Below are 14,079 nucleotides of genomic sequence, written 5' to 3' on the forward strand. Positions count from 1 at the left end.
CATTAACATATTTAAATGCCTGGGTAAATTTTCCATTTTTTTTCAAAAACTTGGGGGTATTCAACAAAATATGGGGGGGGGTATTCACTACAAGTTCGCATGTTCGTATCACAGCATAATTTTAACAAGTTCGCGAAACTGCATACATAAGTATATTGATAGACATTGACTGGTCAGTACTTATTAAGTACTGACCAGGCTTGAAGATGTGCAAGTTCGCAACCGGATTTTAAACCTTATTTTTTGCAAACTTTTCCCCTCATTGTAAATTTTGCAAAATGGAATATTAAGTAAACATGCTCATAAATTAACTTTGCGACCTATGTACATATTTATCCATTATTGCGTCACAATACATAAAAATTTCACTTGACTGGCAGGGCAAGTTTTACAATAATTCGGGTTCCTTAATTTTATCTACGGTAAGTTTGAGTGTTAAAACAAATTGAACCTGTTAACGGGGCATGTGTGGCAGTAATTTATTATTTGATCACATTCAATAATCATTAATCATTGCATTAAGGGAATTAGTAATGCTTAGTAAGTTCGAGTGAACTCCACGTGCATATGCATTAATATAAATATTAACACTGCTGGGACTTCTTGTTATTTTGTACCTGATTGTACGACATGGTTATCAAGCAACATTTCGTAATAATAATTTGATCCATTGATATATTTATACTTGTAATCATATCTTTTGAAGTGGGGAATATCCAATCCTCATCAAACTTTGTATTTAGGTATGTGCAGTATGTATGTAATGTTCAATATATTTAAGCAACATTAATGTTACCCTCAACTAATTCGTTTAATAATATTTTTTGCGAAATTGATACAAAAATGGGAGAGTTATTAAGCCATAGAGTGACCCTACTAATCGTGGCTGTTTGCTGTATAGCGGACTTTTTAGGGTGTGTGACAGGTCAGGAAATTTGCAGGGATGGAGAAAGATATTCACCACATTCGGAGTGCAAATTTTACTGGGATTGCAACTCTGGTGGGGACCCGATTTTACGGGAATGCCCGGCCGATTTATTTTGGGATGTTGGAATCACGGCGTGCAATCTGCCAGAAAATGTGCCAGAATGCGTGGGTGGAACCAGGTTAGTAAGTACATACATATGTAACTGGTCACATTTGAACACAATTTCATGCAAATTAAGTCGGAGATTTGATAGAAATGTTTCTATTTTACAACAGACCACCAATCATGACCACAACTACTCCGACGACGACGCGCCGACCCACAGCAGCTCCGTGCAACGGGCAGTGCTGTAAGTTATGTAAATATGTAACAGAATGCAATTCATTTGGATTTTAACTTTGTGTAGGCATCGACGATGTCTATTACGGTCTTTCCGGCCCTTTGAATGTTACCTTCGACCCAATCTTACAGATGGATGAGGGGAGTACATTTAGGTGCGGTTTAAATATGTGCGATTAGTTTCTAGTTTGCAATTAAGGGGGCATCTAAAAATTATGTCACGCATAAATCACAAACTTCTACCCCCGTTTAACATAGGCACGATATCATTGGAACCCTCCTCCCCCCACTTGCGTGACATAATTTATGGATGGTCCCAGTTGGCTAAAGTTACATATGTATGTATGATGACAATTTGATGTATTGAGCATAGTTTTTTAATGCCCCTCTATTCTATCTACTAGGGTTGCCGCGGGTAACGGGTCGGGTACCCGTTACCCGCATACCCGCACGATTCTTGCGGGTACCCGTTCTCTGCGGGTAGCGAGAACTACCCGCACGGGTAACGGGTAGTTCAGTTTTTATTTAATTTTCGACGTAAAACAGCTCACAAAGAAAGTTAGTCCATTTACGAACAAAAGCACCAATTTATTATTTATTCATTTCAAACTTTGGCATTTTCTATTTGCCAGCAACTAGCGTTGATAGCGAGCGTGTGTTTTCGGAAGCAACAGAAGCCTACGGCAGCCTTAAATGCTTTTTATTCCCTGAAAATGCTGAGAAATTATTGTTTCTCAAGAATAACTTGCCTGCTCTGAAACATCAGTAATAACTTGACTTGTACTTGTGTCTTTATGTAAAACTGACGAGATTTTAATTTGTGCTTTGAAGGTGAAAAACCTGAATCGATTGAAAGCAAAAATTTTATTTGTAGGCAATTTCGTAAATAATGCCTTCATTTAAAATATAAATTTTAAAAATCAGACTAAAATTTGACTCTATTTTCAAATTACACAAGGATTGTCTCGCGAGTATATCAAAACATCAGAGGCCATAAATTACGAATCGCGTGATACTTTCCGTTGAATGTCCACTTTCAAGAAAAAATATTAACGTCAAAGCCCAATTTTTAAGTACATGTTTTGCATCTTTTTCCTTCACTGACGTTAACCATGGTTGACTTTGAACTCTCCCCCCCAAATAGTTTTCTTTTAACGGGCTATTCAACAGAAAAATAAGTGATAATTCCTAATTTTTGGCTTGATTTTTCTATATAATTCGCTAAGAAATCACGGCATAGGCTTGAAAAAGGTTCCATTGTAAGCCAAAAAAGTTTGGTTTCAGAAAAATCTAAGGACATCTAGCAAATTATGGCATTCGGTACCTGCACAGTATTATATCCAACTACTGAACAACCCAAATGAGCAAATAATTGATTAAATCAAATTTATTCTGAAGGTTGGTTAGTTTTAACTTAATTCTCATAACGGGTAGCGGGTAACGGGTACCCGCACCGGTTCCCGTGCGGGTACGGGCAGGGTTCGGAAAACCCCGGGGTTTTTGTAGAAAAACCCAACCCCGTGGGTTTTTCCGGGGTTTTTGGGGTTTTTGTGGGTTTTTGGGTTTTTGTGGGTTTTTGTGGGTTTTTGTAGATTTTGGGGCAGGTTGAACCAGAATTCCTAAAATTATTTATTAGAGAAAAACTAATTTAATATACGATTTTAACATGCAATTTTAACCGTTATCATTGATTTGGACTATTACATCGAAAATTCATGTTTGACATGTAAACCTGGAAATATGCAATGATACTTGGAAATTCAAGTCGCAAATGAAAATTCTCAAAATTTCAAGATGAGGCAGAAAAGTTAATTAGCATTGATCTACGTTGTAGTTTAAGGGATTTTGTTTCAATCTGCCTCAAAATCTTACAAAAACCCCGGAAAAACCCACAAAAACCCGCAAAAACCTGCAAAAACCCCATTAAGCATTAGGGTTTTTCCGGAGATTTGATACCCCAAAAACCCACAAAAACCCCAAAAACCCCAACCCACAAAAACCCGGGGTAGCGAACCCTGGGTACGGGTAGTTGTGCTGCGGGTAACGGGTCGGGTAACGGGTAGCATTTTCGCTACCCGCGGCAACCCTACTATCTACGTTTAATAATCTTTAAATCCAAATTTCTAAAAAGGCATCAATTTTTCAAGCTTTCTTTTGAAAAATGTTACTTTAACGAAAAATTAGTTTTTTAAGTACTAGAAAACCGTCGATATGAAAAAAGATTATTGAGATCACATGAATCAGCATTTGTTTAAATCGATAGTTTTTTAGATAGTGTAAAAAATTAAGTTTATATTAAAGAATCAATAATTACATTTAGCTGAACACTGGAATCATGAAATAGTTGAAACGTCATGAAATTTCATGAAATATGATTAAATTTATACCATTTTAGAAATTTGTATTTAAAAATAATCGGATAGGGGTAGAATAGTAGTGTTTTCCTATGTATGTAACTTGAATCAACGATTTAAATTTTACGCAGAGGGAATTAGCATATCAACTTTTGTTATATTTGCAAACATATCTCTTCTATCAATTTTTAGCAACCTTTACACGCATGGGGTTTCAACGATACAGTTCCTGTGTCTTTTTGGCATAAATGGCGGCGGGGGACAGATAAATCGCGTGGCACACGACTTTTATTTCCAGGGGGACTACGACATTCGGGGTTATCTTGATATGTACCCATTTGCAAGTTCATGCCTGCCGTCGGGAAACTTTAGTGGGACAGGTGTAGCTACTTTTGAGGTGCAAAACCTCATCTGGGTTGCCGCGACGACACATTACTTCAACATAAATACGGGTGAAGTAATACTTCGAAATTTGACAATGTATATATCATTCGACCGGGTTTATCTGGATTTGGGGCCAAATTTTCGCATTAATGGGAGTCCCGTGGATTGGGAGGCGTTCAATGCTAACTTACACTCTTGTTTTCACACCGAATTTAATCAGTACAAGGGAGAAATTGAGACAAAATTAATGTCCGCGATTAATGATCGTTTCGCACAGTTTAATCTGTACGAAATTATCGAATTCCTTTTTGAGGGGAGTTGTCCACGTTGCTATCCTATTTAAAATCTTGGAGGAACAATGTCATCCATCAATGAATGAAGGGAGGGGTATTAAACTCCCATTAATGCACCATTAGTTGGAGTAGTTAAGTATCTATTTATGTAATTGTTCATGACATTATGTAATCTATCACCTATGTACATAAATTTAAACATATTTTTAGAATAATATATATTCCGTGGTGGGTTGAACAATTCAAAATAATTAAAACCATTTATTTCTTGGCTACACAATTTAATACATATTTATACAATTCATAAATTACGCAAAAATCTCGATTTTCCAGACCCCACCTCAACCCTCCCCCTTTAATGTGTGTAAAATAGGCATGCACGATATCATTGGAGCCTTAGACCCCCGTCGCCCGCATACATGCATATGTAAGTGCTAGGCTTGGAGATGTGCAAGTTTCCGGTTTAACTTTCAGGTAATCTTTTTTTGCAAACTTGCAAACTTTAGATTTATATAATGAAATAGCGTTTTTTCGCCCTCTAATGATTTTCGAGTTTGATGGCTTGAAATTTCCATTTAAATATTTTTTTTCATAATAAACCATAATGCTCGTTATTGCTATGCTGGTACTACATAAATATACCATACCAATACGATATGTATGTTTATGTATGAAGCTTTAACGATCCTAGCTAGTCAATTTCTATTTATCGGGAATTATCAGGCCCATTTTGCTGCGATTCCATGTCAAAAACTTGGATTTTGGACATTGGCCCGCCTGGCCACCTGAAATCTTGTACCACCAATGCTCATCCGTAATGGGGTTTAGTCCCGTAGCTCGTCGCGGCTGAGGGCGACCCGCCTGGTCACCTGAACCTTGTACCACCAATGATAGTGGAATTTGACACCTTGGCCCTAACACCATCAGATTACCTACCACAGATAACCACCACCCACAGACAACCACCCACCCCCAGATAACCATCTTCCCTAGATAACCACCCACCCCCAGATAACCACCTTCCCTAGATAACCACCCACCCACAGATAACCACCCACCCCAGATAACCACCCACCCACAGATAACCACCCACCCCCAGATAACCACCCACCCCCAGATAACCACCACCCGCAGATAACCACGCACCCTCAGATAACCACCTTCCCCAGACAACCACCCACCCCCAGATAACCACCATCCCTAGATAACCACCCACCCTCAGATAACCACTACCCCCACATAAATAAGCCACAAAGAGTACCGCAGGTTCTGGCATTTAATTTTTTGAATTTAATTTATTTTGAATTTTCGCGCCATTTGAAACTTGGCTTTCTTTACTTTCACTTCCGTTACAGAACATTTACTTTCACTTCCGTTGCCAACAGACATTTCCAGCTTATAATGTAGATTTCTAAGAGTGAATGTTAAATATTCGCCCACCGTACTATTTGTCCATCTCGATATTAATTTCCCATCATAGCTTTGAACGACATGTTTTCTTGGGGGAATTGGGACCAAAAGGTCTTCAATATTGTAGTCACATTCAACTCAAATCCGCTGTCATACCGAAACACACCAAAATCGGATTATTTATACTTGATTACAAAATGTATCCCTTCTTCATACCACTTATTCTCTTGGCTCTAGAAATTAAGATCACTGTCGCCATAGACAAGTTTGACCTTCATTTCATCCTGGACAGCGGGGAAGAGGATATGTGGGAATCTAGACTACAAAACCTCTCACCCCTTTCGTACCGTCAAAGTGTTAGAATTATACGAAATTTGAATTTTCCCGCAAATAACACTGACTCAAACCACATTAAAAGTTCCCCTCGTTCAGAAATATTACTTATAGCAAAACCATCATTATATTCTGCCGAATTCAACACTTCTGTGAAGTCAAAACCCGAATATATCTTTGTCCTTCTGTCTCACTCATTGCACTTCGATCATAAACTTTCCGATGTAATCGGGACCTCCAAAATATTATTTTTCAGAGAAGATGGCGTTTTCATTCCGTGCTTCCCCTTCCACAGTTTTATATTTTTTAAGAGCCACATATTATTCTCCTTGGGTATGATTGACTCAATTTGGCACCGAAATAACGAGGTCGACATGCACGGAAATATTCTCGTTGCGGCTTTCACACTCCAAAGGACTGTACTTGTTAGCAAGACAACTTCTTGTGGCCCGAGCCTAAGTAAATTTCCCGTCACGGAGACTTCCCAATATTGTCTGAGTTATACGATAGGAAAGCAACTCAATTTCACTACAGTGTACAGGCAAAATTTAGACTATTCTGGGATTAACGTGATAAGCTCCATCATCAATTTCGATTTTGTTTTAGACAATAATTTCTTTGAGAATTATTACGTAGCGAGACAAAAAATGGTACTGATTCTAACCTTTCATAACTTTAGATTTTCCATAGTCACTCAATTTCCAACAGCGGAGAGTAGCTTTGGGAACGTTTTTACCCCATTTGACGTTTGGACGTGGGCCTTAATTTTTGCTTCTTGCGTTGTAATAACTATTATAGTTCAATTTAATCGCAATCTGCCTAAAAACAAGGCAGAATATGGTGCCATATTCCTCCGTGATTTAATAGCATTTACGTCAATTTTGCTCGGTCAGTATGGTACTGCTACAGAGGGTGTTTACAGATTTTGTGGAAAGACAATTTTATGGGTAAACTGCGAACCCTTTATCCGTTTTGGCGCCAAATTTCGAACACGCAATCCCCAAGATCACGGTCACACATGTACCAAGTTTCAAATTTCTATCTTCAAAAACGAGCGCAAAAAGTGACCTCAAAGTGGAGGAATCGGTGAAAGGGGTTTCCAAACAACAGACATTTTTTATCTCTTCCATTGAAAAAGCTTTGTTCCAAGCATCCAAACCCAAAAAATTCCATCGGACTGGTGTCAGGTTACTTAATATGTACCCCTGAAAAAGATTTTGAGGTCATTCCGGGGTTTTCCTTTAAATCTTGGCCGTACGGTTGGGTAATTTCGGCCGCATATGAAAATATCGCGTCGTAATGGATGCAAACTTTGTCAGGCTCCCCAAATTGCTTCTTTGCAATTTTGACCTCCAACAACTTATGTAAAACGCTGTCCATAAAGTACTTCGAGTTTATTTCTGCATTAGACCCAACAGGTGTCAATGTTCGCACTTCACGGTCCGTCATTGCACCTGCCACCAGGAATCAGTCAGACAACTTTTCCTTCTTTTCAGACCCATGCTTTGAAATCCGCTTTCGGTCCGTTTCGCAGCAAATTATTTTTGTCCTGTTATAGTTTTGAAGGTAGCCGAGTGCCCCGGTCAATGTGACGACAAATTCGGAATTTTTATTCCCAACATGACCTTCAAACAGCCTCCCACTGTTAGTTTTTTTTGTTTACCATATGGGCAAATTTAAGTGCGCGGACTTTCGCCCTCTTCTGCACGGCTTTTTTAAAATTGTGTCATAAAATACGAATAACGTGTCCAGGAGACATCTGGGATTGCATTGTGACCTGTCTTTTGGTTGCAGGATTCTGATTGCCATCGTGGCGATCAATGTTCTTCAGGGTGGCAGAATTCATCGTTTTGAGGGATATGCATTTCGTCGCATACGTTGGTCGGATGAAACTAGTTACTGGCGTTTTCTTGCAAAATTGATACAATTATATGTGGGGGACACGATAAGATGGGTTCCAAATTTCTGGATTATCGTTTAGGCACCTTTCGCGGCCCAATTAGCTTCGGAAACCGCTGTTACGGTTCGTCCACTTTGGGGTAACTTTTGGGGGCTATCTTTGAAGGTAGAAATTTGAAACTTTGGGCAGGTGTGGTCGTGACCTTCGAGATTGTGTGTGCCAAATTTGGTGCAAATTGGATTACGCGTTCAAAAGTAATACATGTAATTCTCTTTCCACAAAATCTGTAAACATCCTGTATTGTGAACTCGTTACAGAAACAGAGAAAAGCTGTTCCCATTCTTTTCGTGTGGTTTTTAGGGTGCTACGTTCTTATGCAAAATTTGTACCATGGATCTGTCACGTCCGATTTGACGGTTACACCTGCTCCCGTGGTTCCCAAAACTTTGGAAGATTTAGCGAAATCAAATCTCACAATAATCACGATGACCACAGGTATCCACCCGAACAGAACGTATGAACCCCTCGTACAAGCTCTACTACCACCGTTACTTAAATCTATTAGGGAATCTGCAAGCGGTGAAAAATTCGCCAGCTTTCTGTCCGCCTTTGTTCACCGCTTGATCCACGTTTCGGACATAACTTAACATTTAAACGAGATTGCGAGTAATATTTCCTACTCGGGAATCATCAATGCTGAGATTCCGACTCTCGCTTGCAATTGTGGAGTTGGACGTTGTCTTAATATTATTTACATCATCAATGAAAACACTTGGGAAGCGGTTAGTCCTCGACAGCCGGCATGATCTACCCTTCCAATTAAATTTCGTGGCACATAGCAGCCGCAATTACATTTCGGCAACAATATCTAAATGTATTGGGAGATTGACGGAATTGGGAATATTTGGGAGATGGAACGAACTCCAAATTATGAATCGGAAGCTGGGCTATATGAAGTATTTTGGACCAGAGTTGCGCCGAAAGTTATTTCTTCAATTGAGTTCTAGCTTTAAAGAAGGAAGCGTTCAACAAATCTCTAATGATAAAGAGAGCGCGTTTCCCGCGCTATTTTACTTTCTTGGTTTGTGTGCCACGATTATAGCGGCGGCGGTGGTAAGTTTGCTGATTGAATGCAAGTTTGTATTTAAGAGGATTCTAGAAACCGCCAGACTTTTCATGCGTCACCTTGGCAGTTATATAGATAGGCTACCTGGCACGGTGCATGGTGTACTATTTAGAAGTTGGATCCCTCCGAAAATCAGATCAATTCAACAAGACAAGAATATTATTTGTCCTGCGGATAAGGGCGATGCAACTGTTATCATGAATAAAGACGAACAACAATAACAAAATTATGGATATGCTCACTGACTCATCTTATGAAATGATTCGAAAGACCCCACCACCAAACTGAATTTTTAAGAACCGAGGTTTCCGCTCGAAAACTATTTGAAATTCGCACCTCTCGCTCAAATTAGCGTATTAGGGAGCGTCCATAAATCACGTGATCGATTTTTGGACAATTTTGACCCCCTCCCCCCCCTTGGTGACCAATGGTGATAAATCCATCACCCCCCCCCCCCGTGGTCACGTGACAGGTTACACATTAAACCTAACTTACTGTAAAACGCATGAAACCTATTTTTCGCCAAGTGTGATTTTTTGTGGCGGATTTTTTTCGCAAAAAGTTTTTTCGCTAATCTGACCTATTTCCGACATGACAATTAACCCATATCACAAATTAATCCAATAATAATATTCCTGTGTTTTTTTTAAATCCAGTTAAATTAAATTTTAAAATTATCCAAAGAATTATTTAATACTAATGAGTAAGTATACAAAGTAATTTGACATTCATGACATCTTAAGGACAACTGCATACACTTTATTTCTGAAAGAATAATGAGAGTTCTATTAATGTTTACTGAAATTTGGAAGAGTGGTACATATATTCAAACCAGACAAAAGATTGTCAAGTAAAAATTTAAAAATACGCCGCATAACGAATTTTAGATAAAAGAGGTTCACTATTCAGTAAATACATATTATTAAATTTATTTAAGGCGCGTGATAGTATGCGAAGAGACTTTATTGTTACTCTCTTCACATTTACTGACCTCAGAAATTAAAAGAAAAAGTTTTCGTGGCATGTCACGTGACTGCCGACCATTACCCCCCCCCTTGGTGATAATTGGTGACAAATTTCAGACCCCTCCCCCCCTTTTGATCGATCACGTGATTTATGGACACTCCCTTAGGAAGAATGGAAAAATGCGGGAATGCTTATTTTTTGTGGCGAACAAAATAAAATTGGTCCCATTGAGATCTGAGTTTTACACGTAAAAGATTTACATTGTAAGTAAAACTATTCCGTGTTCTTCCTACTGCATCTGGCCATTAGTAATAATAGAACAAGTTCTAGATATTGCCCTTTGTGTAGCAGCAATAAATGTATAAACGAGACCAAAGAATATTTAAGGAAAGATGCTTTACAAAATAAAGCTCTCGCTACGTATCCAGCTCTCTCCCCACCGTGTATTTCGTCTAACTTTTATAACTTATTTTATCGGTTGATACATACATAAGATGGAAGACTTATGTAATAAAACGCTTTCAGCAATATAAATTTATTACATAACGTAGTGCTGAGCTTGATATGCATTATTTTTATATGTCATCGTCAAGATAGTATTAGAATTATGTAGGTTGTACCCTAGTAAAATGCATACATAAACTAAACCTTTCACTTGGATAGAAGGATACCATTTTCAGTATCGGGTGAATACGAGTACCTAAATGGCATGTAATCCTAGCAACCACAAGAATATACAATGTAATTTATGAATAAGGATAAAATTGTATGAGTTGCTAAATTTTAATGCGTGCTTGTTACCTACATATATGTATGTATCTTGGTATAAAACACGTATATTGTTGTTAGCAATTTGATTAGTTGCTCCAATTTTGCAGGTAATAAACATTTGGATATAAATAGTCCCCCACACCACATTTGTAAAAGAATTGTCAACACAGAAACATGATGTGCAACATTTCGTGATTTTCTCAATAGTAATCTTTAATTAAAGCACTGTTCAGTTCATACTTCCATTCACCTCTCGTCCTAAAGAACTGAGTTTTGAAACTGAGTTTGAACTACGTTCAGCAATGAATTTGACAACATTTGTAACTGCTTCGATTGCACTTACAATCCAGAAATATGCGGATAAGTATCGAGAGAAGGATTTAAATTTGACGTTACAAGAATTGGAAGAGGACATGAGTCTTCCAAATATTAAAAGTTTCGATTTTATAGTTGGTACGTATGTACATGCATACATTTGTTCGGACAATGATTTAGTATATGTTTCTTGGTTTCTTCATATCTTGTGTAGTGGGTGGTGGTGCAGCGGGATGTCTGTTGGCGGGACGGTTATCAGAACATTTTACCGTCCTTCTTCTCGGTAAGTCACGGAATATAGATTCCACCAAAAGAATCGATCTTATGTATTCGTGTGCCTCTTATGGGGAAACGGTGAGAGTCAATGCAATGAACAACTTCTATGTACATTTGCCCCACCAAGGAGGTGGTGTCTCGGCATCATCATCATCGCCACATTCCTGGCATCAAACATGACGTTTGAATCACATAGATGGCGGCTGCACCCCTATTTGACACCATCGTAGAGCATACTCTCTCCAATTTCTGAGTCGCGTCTCCCAAATTGGATGCTCTGCGATGGTGTCAAATAGGGGCCATCTATGTGATTCAAACGTCATTTTTGATGCCAGAATATGTGGCGATGATGATGATGCATTTGGTCCACCTCCGGAGGTGCGCCAAATGTACATAGAAGTTGTTAATTGGCTCGCCCATTCCTCCATAAGCGGCACACGAATACATAAGATCGATTCTTCTGGTGGAATCTATATTCTGTGTCGGTAAGTAGCGTGACCGTGGCAACTATCGGCGGATTTGATGACATCAAATTTTAATTTTAACCTTGCCTGCAGAATCCGGAGGTGACCCAGTTCCAGCCACGTACAACCCTTTTCACAACCGAGATGTGGCTTCCCATCCAGCAATCAATTACCTCTATCCATCCATAAGGCAAGCAAATTTTGCTCAAGAAAGTGGTGGGGTAAGTAGTATGTGTCGTATGAAGTAATGGTCAACTTGGTTGAATATGTAAAACTCGTGATTTTGTGCAAATAGGTTGTAATCAGCGACACGGGTCGAATGCTGGGAGGTACTTGGTCACACAATTCCTTCGTCTACAATAGGGGCTCACCCCATGACTACGATCATTTTGCCAACTTAACCGGGGATGGTTCTTGGTCTTATCGGAAATTGCTGCAGCATTTCAAAACTATTGAAAATTTCCATGGCCGACTTTTGAATGAAGGGCAAAGAAACAGTGAGTTTGATGCTTAATTCTATAATTTTTAAATTTTTATAGCTCAGTGAACAATTATCCAACATTTCTAGAATATTACAGCAATACTGGACCACTTCACGTAGAAACTGACTGGTTTCCATTGGTGGATGCCTGGCTCCGTTCCGGGGAAGAAGTCGGGTTTAACATTGGCGACCCTAATGGACACCAGCGAGAAGGTTTAACCACTGCAGATTTATAATAAAAACTAATTTACATGTTACATGGTATTTTTGATATCCACAAGGTTTTTCCCCACAAGTAAAGTCTATAAAAAATGGTGAAAGAGTTAGTACCTACACCACATTTGTAAAACCTATCGAATCAACAAGAAATTCCAAGCTGAAACTGCTACGATACTCAGATGTCCAAACAGTAAGAAGTTTTACAATTATTCTTTGGAAATTTGAGGAAATCTTTCGAGTGATCTGTTTGCTTTTCAATAAAATACAGATTCTCATCGACTCCAACAATCGCGCCTATGGGGTAACCTACTTACGGCACGGGATTCCCCAAATTGCCCACGCTGCAAAGGAAGTACTCATTTGTGCAGGCACCTTTTCTTCCCCGCTACTCCTCCATCGATCAGGAATCGGACCAAAGGAAGTCTTAACCAAGGCAGGAATTCCCATCAAAAAGGATTTACCCGGAGTTGGACAAAATTTCCGGAATCACCCCGAATTATCCCTCGTTTTCAATATTGGCCAACCAGACTGGAAGCTGTTTAGCCGATTGGAAGAATCCCAAGTGGAGAAGGAACTCAACCTTTATCAAGGAAAGGAACGCGGAGGATTTTTCACCGAGATGGATTTCTCCCCACAAGCATTCATCGTTTCCCGGGTTGCAAAATCTAGGGGTGAATCCACCTGGTCGGATATCCGATTGATGCTGAATCGACATCCGTCCTTGGATGGTGCCACCAGCTGGACCAGCAGTCTTGGGATTTCGCTGACAAGAGGGCAATCAGCTGGGGAAATTGGTTTCAATACGACGGCGTTTTTAGCGGGTGAGGTAGACGATGTGAAACTGGCGCTCGTTGACCACCGGCAATTTACCGTGAAGGACGATGTGGACGTGATGATTGAGGGAATCAAACTTGGGCTTCGGGTTATGGAAGAAACTTCGACTGTCCGTGGGATGAATATGAGTTGGAGATACGATCCTCCGGCAGCATGCGGAAATTTAGTGCCTCGCTCTGATGCATATTGGCGGTGTGCAATAACAGAAAGGGCCCATCTGGCGCACCATTTCGCGGGAACATGTAAAATGGGCAGAGATTCGGATCCACTTGCTGTTGTGGATGCTAAACTGAGGTGAGGCACAAGATTCAGATAAACCCTAGAAAGAACGTAATGATGGAATAATTCTTGTTTTTTATAGGGTTAGAGGAATTCAAAATTTACGAGTTGTTGATGCGAGCATAATGCCTCGCCCCAACAATGCAAACACAGCCGCACCAGTCATGGTAATTTCGGAAAAAACGGTTCAAGAGTTACGCACAATGTATCTGGTCCGAGGAGATGAAACTACCCTAGCTTAGCGTGTTATAGACAACTCTTTGCGGCTAAATTTTCAAAAAATGTGAGAATTTTTCATAAATAAAAATGCCATCAGTTATTTATTATGAAGGAAATCAGAAGATTTCCTCTGCAATTGAGTATTTCCTTCCATTAATCGAGGCTATGAATATTCGAATATTTCGAAC

The 14,079-nt window shown here is 39.3% G+C and overlaps 2 protein-coding genes across 2 annotated transcripts; both read left to right on the forward strand.

The window, feature by feature from the left end:
- The first annotated feature begins 780 nt into the window (after positions 1–780).
- On the forward strand, positions 781–4,523 carry LOC110861109. Its single transcript, XM_022110221.2, has 4 exons — positions 781–1,106; positions 1,204–1,277; positions 1,335–1,422; positions 3,814–4,523. The coding sequence occupies exons 1-4, from the start codon at positions 790–792 to the stop codon at positions 4,346–4,348; spliced, it is 1,014 nt and encodes a 337-aa protein (XP_021965913.2). The 5' UTR covers positions 781–789; the 3' UTR covers positions 4,349–4,523.
- Positions 4,524–10,977: 6,454 nt separating this feature from the next.
- LOC110861019 (oxygen-dependent choline dehydrogenase) lies at positions 10,978–13,995 on the forward strand. The gene is made up of 8 exons (XM_022110131.2): positions 10,978–11,257; positions 11,334–11,402; positions 11,953–12,080; positions 12,155–12,356; positions 12,428–12,553; positions 12,622–12,749; positions 12,828–13,687; positions 13,755–13,995. Exons 1-8 carry the CDS (start codon positions 11,107–11,109, stop codon positions 13,912–13,914), a joined length of 1,824 nt encoding a protein of 607 aa, XP_021965823.1. The 5' UTR covers positions 10,978–11,106; the 3' UTR covers positions 13,915–13,995.
- Positions 13,996–14,079: the final 84 nt, after the last annotated feature.

Source organism: Folsomia candida, unplaced genomic scaffold, assembly GCF_002217175.1.
Source record: "Folsomia candida strain VU population unplaced genomic scaffold, ASM221717v1 Fcan01_Sc037, whole genome shotgun sequence".
NCBI lineage: Eukaryota > Metazoa > Arthropoda > Collembola > Entomobryomorpha > Isotomidae > Folsomia > Folsomia candida.

Excerpts from the sequence above, each read along its gene's own strand:
- LOC110861109 (XM_022110221.2), top strand. The coding sequence starts at position 790 with ATGTTACCCTCAACTAATTCGTTTAATAATATTTTTTGCGAAATTGAT. Across the intron at positions 1,107-1,203 it reads GAATGCGTGGGTGGAACCAG|ACCACCAATCATGACCACAA; the intron begins GTTAGTAAGTAC and ends ATTTTACAACAG. Across the intron at positions 1,278-1,334 it reads TCCGTGCAACGGGCAGTGCT|GCATCGACGATGTCTATTAC; the intron begins GTAAGTTATGTA and ends AACTTTGTGTAG.
- LOC110861019 (XM_022110131.2), top strand. The coding sequence starts at position 11,107 with ATGAATTTGACAACATTTGTAACTGCTTCGATTGCACTTACAATCCAG. Across the intron at positions 11,403-11,952 it reads TTTTACCGTCCTTCTTCTCG|AATCCGGAGGTGACCCAGTT; the intron begins GTAAGTCACGGA and ends CCTTGCCTGCAG. Across the intron at positions 12,750-12,827 it reads GATACTCAGATGTCCAAACA|ATTCTCATCGACTCCAACAA; the intron begins GTAAGAAGTTTT and ends AATAAAATACAG.